Source organism: Lygodium microphyllum, chromosome 9, assembly GCF_053477565.2.
Source record: "Lygodium microphyllum isolate KBCC chromosome 9, Lygodium_microphyllum_v1.1.10, whole genome shotgun sequence".
Taxonomy (NCBI): Eukaryota; Viridiplantae; Streptophyta; class Polypodiopsida; order Schizaeales; family Lygodiaceae; genus Lygodium; species Lygodium microphyllum.
In genome coordinates, this window is record NC_141143.1 from 118,459,958 (window position 1) to 118,465,140 (window position 5,183).

Sequence of the window (5,183 nt, forward strand, 5' to 3'; positions counted from 1 at the left end):
ATATTGCTCCTTCGTGATGAGTCCCTCCTCGTAGAAATGTTGCCAAGTGGACGCACGGTTATGATCTCAATGGTAGCCTATCTCTCTAGGAGTAGTCATCCTACCAACGATATGATACTACAAAACAATTTGAACATATAACATATTAGAAGACACTACATAATGAAGTGAAACAAATTACAAAATTTAATTTTAAAAAAATCAAATAATACTTACAAACTCAGCCTCCCATGACTCCCTACCACCCGATCCATAATGCTACGATCCCATGGTTGCCATCTGGATACGTCGCGCCTCTGTATGCTGGCGACTTGTCATTTTCTCTGTTGTTCTCTTCTTGGCCTCTTTCCACTCCCTGCGGTGGCAATTGGGTGATTGGCCATATCCAGGGTACCCCTGCTCTTGTCTCCGCAGTGACTCCTTCACGCGCGTCATAAGGTGAGACCTCTTGTTATAAAGCGCGTCTCTCACCTTTGACCGTCCCTAATCATTTGAGAATCGTGAATTCTCGGGATTAGGGTACCTTCTATGTACTGCCCACAGCACCTCTTGCCACAAACCAATTTTTTTGTGCTTGAAGGGAATCATGCAATCTTTGTATGTGGCATGCACGACACTTCTCAAGTAGGCTATCACTTCCCTCCCCTCAGTGTCATGTAAGATACCACAAACATCAGTGATAGAGTAGTACATTTGTGGAGGATCACCTCTCTCATTTCTCGGTGAGGGTGATCGAGAGCCACCTCCTAGGCAACCCCCAAATAGCCCTTGACCTCCTCGTCCTCCCGCACGACTCTCCCTCCTCCCTCGATGGGCACTACCCTCTCCCTCACTCCATGCACGTGCTTTTGCAGATGCACGTGCTTCGCCCGATCCCTGTGCATCAGCTGATCCCTGTGTATACATAGTGTGTGGAGTACCTGCTAGTAGAGGTGTACCAAGGTTTGGTGTTTGTGCGGCAGTGCTAGGCAAAGATGTGATAGGTGTCCCAGACATCACACTGAAAACCTCCTCTGTAGTGGGAGGGCGACCAAGATAATTGATCATCTCCCCCATGAATTGCTCCTTGTTTGGAAAACCTCTTAAAAAGCTTCTAACACCTCTAGAAAACTCTGCTAAGGTGTTGTTTATACATTCCAACTCAGGATCAGTGCTGGAAAATCCATGATTCCACATCTACAAAAGAAAAATCATATTACCTTGTGCATATAAAACATATTACATGCTACGTCTATATCTGCATCTTTGTGTGCGTCTCTCAGTGCATCTATTTCCGTGTCATACCTGCATCTACACTGTCATGTGGACGTGCTGACAGACACGCATAGTCAGACCATTTTTTTCAAACTTGGTTAAAAAACGCGCAAGAAAACCTCCATAGATGACAGTCTATAGCATGTAAAGAGAGAGAGAGAGAGAAAGAGACAAACAGACAGAGAGAGCAAACAAGATTGAGAGAGAGAATAAGAACTCACCTTCTTTGCCTGTTCCGACGGGTGGCGGCTAGGTTGCAAGCTCCTTGTCCTCCTTCTCCCTTTCCTTGGTAAGTTGCTTGAATCTTCTTCTTTTCCTTGCTTTTTGGTTCTTGTTCTTTACTCTTTGGCTCTTCCTTCCTCCTGTCCTCTTTTTACTCTTATTTCCTTCCCTCATTGTCTTCATGAAGTGATATATAGACATGATTAGTGATGTCGAGCTCAAATTGCAGAAAACGCGCAAAAAATGCAGGAAAGCACTGGTTTGAAAAAAAAGCCACAACTTTTTTTAAATTTTTTAATATTTGCATAGCACGTCTGTAAGCACGTGTATATGCATAGATAATACTTATTACATGCGCTGATAGACGCGCAGTAACAATTAAACTGATTAGATGTTAGCTTTTGGTTGTTTTTGGATCAACATGACATGACTTTCCTAGTCTTTCAATATCAAAATGTTTTCCTCCATGTTGTAAGTATCACTGATTAAGCTTTGATCTATAAGTTTATGCATGGCTAGGTTAAGTGCACAACAAATGAGACATGTGTGTGTATTGATCAGTTCTCTCTCTCTCTCTCTCTATATATATATATATATTGCACATGCATAAGTCAACCTTTGATCTATAAGTTTTAGTCATGGCTAGGTTAAGTGCACAACATATGTGACATGTGCATGTATCGATCACTTCTCTCTCCCTCTCTCTCTATTGCACATGCACAAGTCAATTTATTTGCATCATTCTACTCACACTATAAATTGGCATGCATGTCTTGCTTTTGCTTTGATTGTATTGAATGTGCTGCATATTTGTTGAGACTAATGAGAGTCAAGGGACTACCCTAAAAAGTTACAATACTCTCTTAAATCACCAACTAACCATTGATCTATAAGTTTATGCATGGCTAGGTTAAGTGCACAACAGATGCGACATGTGCATGTATCGATCACTTCTCTCTCTCTCTCTCTCTCTCTCTTTCTCTCTCTCTCTCTCTATATATATATATATATATCTATATCTATCTACAAAAATGAATCCATGGATGAGTCGCTTGGATCAAAATAGCTACTCTCAAAATAGCATACATATGTAGAAACAACGCATTGTAAACTATACATCAGATAGTAATATACAAGTATGCATTTCAAGTCATATAAAGTATCTAGTGGAAAATTTGAGATATGATAGCTTTTTTACTAGTCTTTATACATATATTCTTAAGTGGATACAAGAGAAAGAGGCCAGATGCTTTGATGAGCTAGTTTCTAAAGTTGAATGGGATTGTAGCTATGGATGAAAAGATGGATGCTTTAGATGTAAATGGTATACAAATTTGGTTTTGTTGTTAGAAGGTTAGAAGCGAGTTGGATGTCAATAGGTGTATAATAAATCATAATTAGCACCATTCAATAATGAAGCATAACAAAAGACTAGCTGCCAAGGCTTATGCCTAGTTTTGTGGTAATAGCCTACAAAGAGACTTGCAACCTTCTTGCAAGAGTGATAACGGTACTAGGAGTGATTAATATGGCTGTATCAGAAGGTTGGAAGTACAACAAATATGTGGAAAGAATGCTGGATGATAATTCATTAAATTCTAAATTGTTATGTATTATATATAGTGATCATGTTCCTTGATAAAGTAAATGGTCACACAATCTTACTCAATCAAAGGATGTGGACTCCATATAGTGGTGCATCCCAATTCTCCTAGAAAAGGATTGTCAAGATGTGGCCATTAAAATCCCATGAAAGCCACGTAAGTTGTATTAAATTTTCAATTTTAAAGGATATGGTCAATGCACATTGGTGGTGTAGTTTGATTAGACCTCTCTCATTGGTTTTATGGATTTTTGCCACATCGGTCCAAAATAGTTTGAGAATGCTATCAAATTCTTCTACTCACAAAATTTTAGGGTTTTGATCATGGTTCCAATTGGCATCATTCTTACTTGGGCTATTTGTCTTGAGCCACATCTTTATAACCAACCTTTTGAGGATGATCTCTGATTAGAAAGAAGAAACGCCAAGAAGCTACAAGCATATTGAACAACATCTTTATTGTTCCCAACCTCTTTATCTTGACGTTGGAGTGTAATACAAACTTCTAAGCAAACATATGAGCACATGAACGTTCGTCAAAAATTGCAGTATAACCTGGTAACTAAGTTTCGTAATTGCGGGCTGTAGGGTTTCCAAATATCCCACGATTTCAAGAATGTACGCGACAAGCATGAATATGTATAGTCTATGTGCTATTTTGATCATTTTTGACAGCCAGTCCTTTGCCTGGGGTCTTTTGAACGATAAAACCTGAGTCTATGCTTACTTTGGACGAACTAGTTGATGAGTCTATGAAAGAAGTACTACTACCGACTAGCTACTGCGTGATGAGCGGGGTAGCCGCCAAACATCCATCCATTGGCTGCAAGGATTGACGTCAAAAGTTATCAGTTGGAGTATTGGCGGTGTGCGTTGTTCGACTCACAGAATTTGGTGGACACGTCCGCGCGTGGCCCCTCTCAAAGGTGAATCTGGCAGACCTGCGAGGACACAAGCACATGCGTGCGTAGACACCAAAATACGTAAGCTATGAGGAGATATAAAAGCACATTAAGCCGTGGGTGGGGATTTATGAGCATGTTGTGCGCCACTTCAATCGACTGAGACGATAATCGGATTGCCAGTACGGCCAAGATCAAGGCATATGAGCGCAACTAAAAGAGGAGGTAGGGAGAGCGCAGGGAATCCAGAGAGACTCTCGTACAAAATTAATATAAAAACGACTCTAAGGCGAATGAATTATACCGATATTAACCACTGATGAGGCCATACACAGTAGGATCAGTGAATCAGGCCAATAGTTGGTTATCGCAGTGGAAATCAAATTAAAGAAATTCTGGTGGGTGCTGCTCATGCTTGTAATTAAGATTTTAATCAGGCGGCCCTACTTCTAGAAACTAGCTAGTTAGTAGGGACGCTCGCCGATCACGTTGCCCGGGGGGTAGTACTCGCAGACGGCAAGGGTGTCGCCACTGGCGGGGCAGGTGTAGGAGGCGCAGCCCACGGATGTCGTGGTGCGCCACACGATCTGGGTGTAGTGGCCGCACATGGAGCCGCCGTCGCAGGTGTTGCTGTCGTAGTGGTAGTGAGGCTGCTCCGCCAGCCACATGCTCACGGCGTCCCCCGGCGTCCAGTTTCCGCCAGCACGGCCCCAGAATAGGTTCTCGCCGTACGGCCCGCCCGAGTGCACCATCTGGCACTGCACCTGCACCGCGTAGTTGTAGGCGTAGCTGGCCAGCTTGGCGTCCCATGTCAGTGGACTCAGCCCCAGCGCGCCCCGCGCCTCGTTCTGAGGGTCCAGATAAGCCGACGGCGGGTCCGTCATTGTTTGCGCTCGGACATTGATAATATTATGGGCATCATTCAATGCTAGCATCATAGCCGCCATCAGCATCATCTTCATCATCATCCTGATCGACAATTGCGCTAGCAGCGCTGCCACTATAGTACTCCTCTTGATGGCTATATGAAAAACATGTACCCAATCAACTGATGACTCACTCCTGATCTTGTGGTACAGCCGCCAGTAGTTAGCTGATTCAGAAGCTAGCACGGTTAATGATCGGGGCTGATGAGATGTATTATATTATGGCCGGTGGGGGGGATACTAGCACACAACTATTGGAAGGAGAGCCAGCAGCTC

At 42.9% G+C, this 5,183-nt stretch overlaps 1 protein-coding gene across 1 annotated transcript; it reads right to left on the reverse strand.

The window, feature by feature from the left end:
- Positions 1 to 4,445: 4,445 nt before the first annotated feature.
- On the reverse strand, positions 4,446 to 4,865 carry LOC148031486 (pathogenesis-related protein 1-like). Its single transcript, XM_087685575.1, has one exon. It carries the CDS (start codon positions 4,863 to 4,865, stop codon positions 4,446 to 4,448), a length of 420 nt encoding a protein of 139 aa, XP_087541701.1.
- Positions 4,866 to 5,183: the final 318 nt, after the last annotated feature.

Bases quoted from the DNA above. Each gene is read 5' to 3' on its own strand.
- LOC148031486 (XM_087685575.1), bottom strand. From the start codon at position 4,865: ATGACGGACCCGCCGTCGGCTTATCTGGACCCTCAGAACGAGGCGCGG.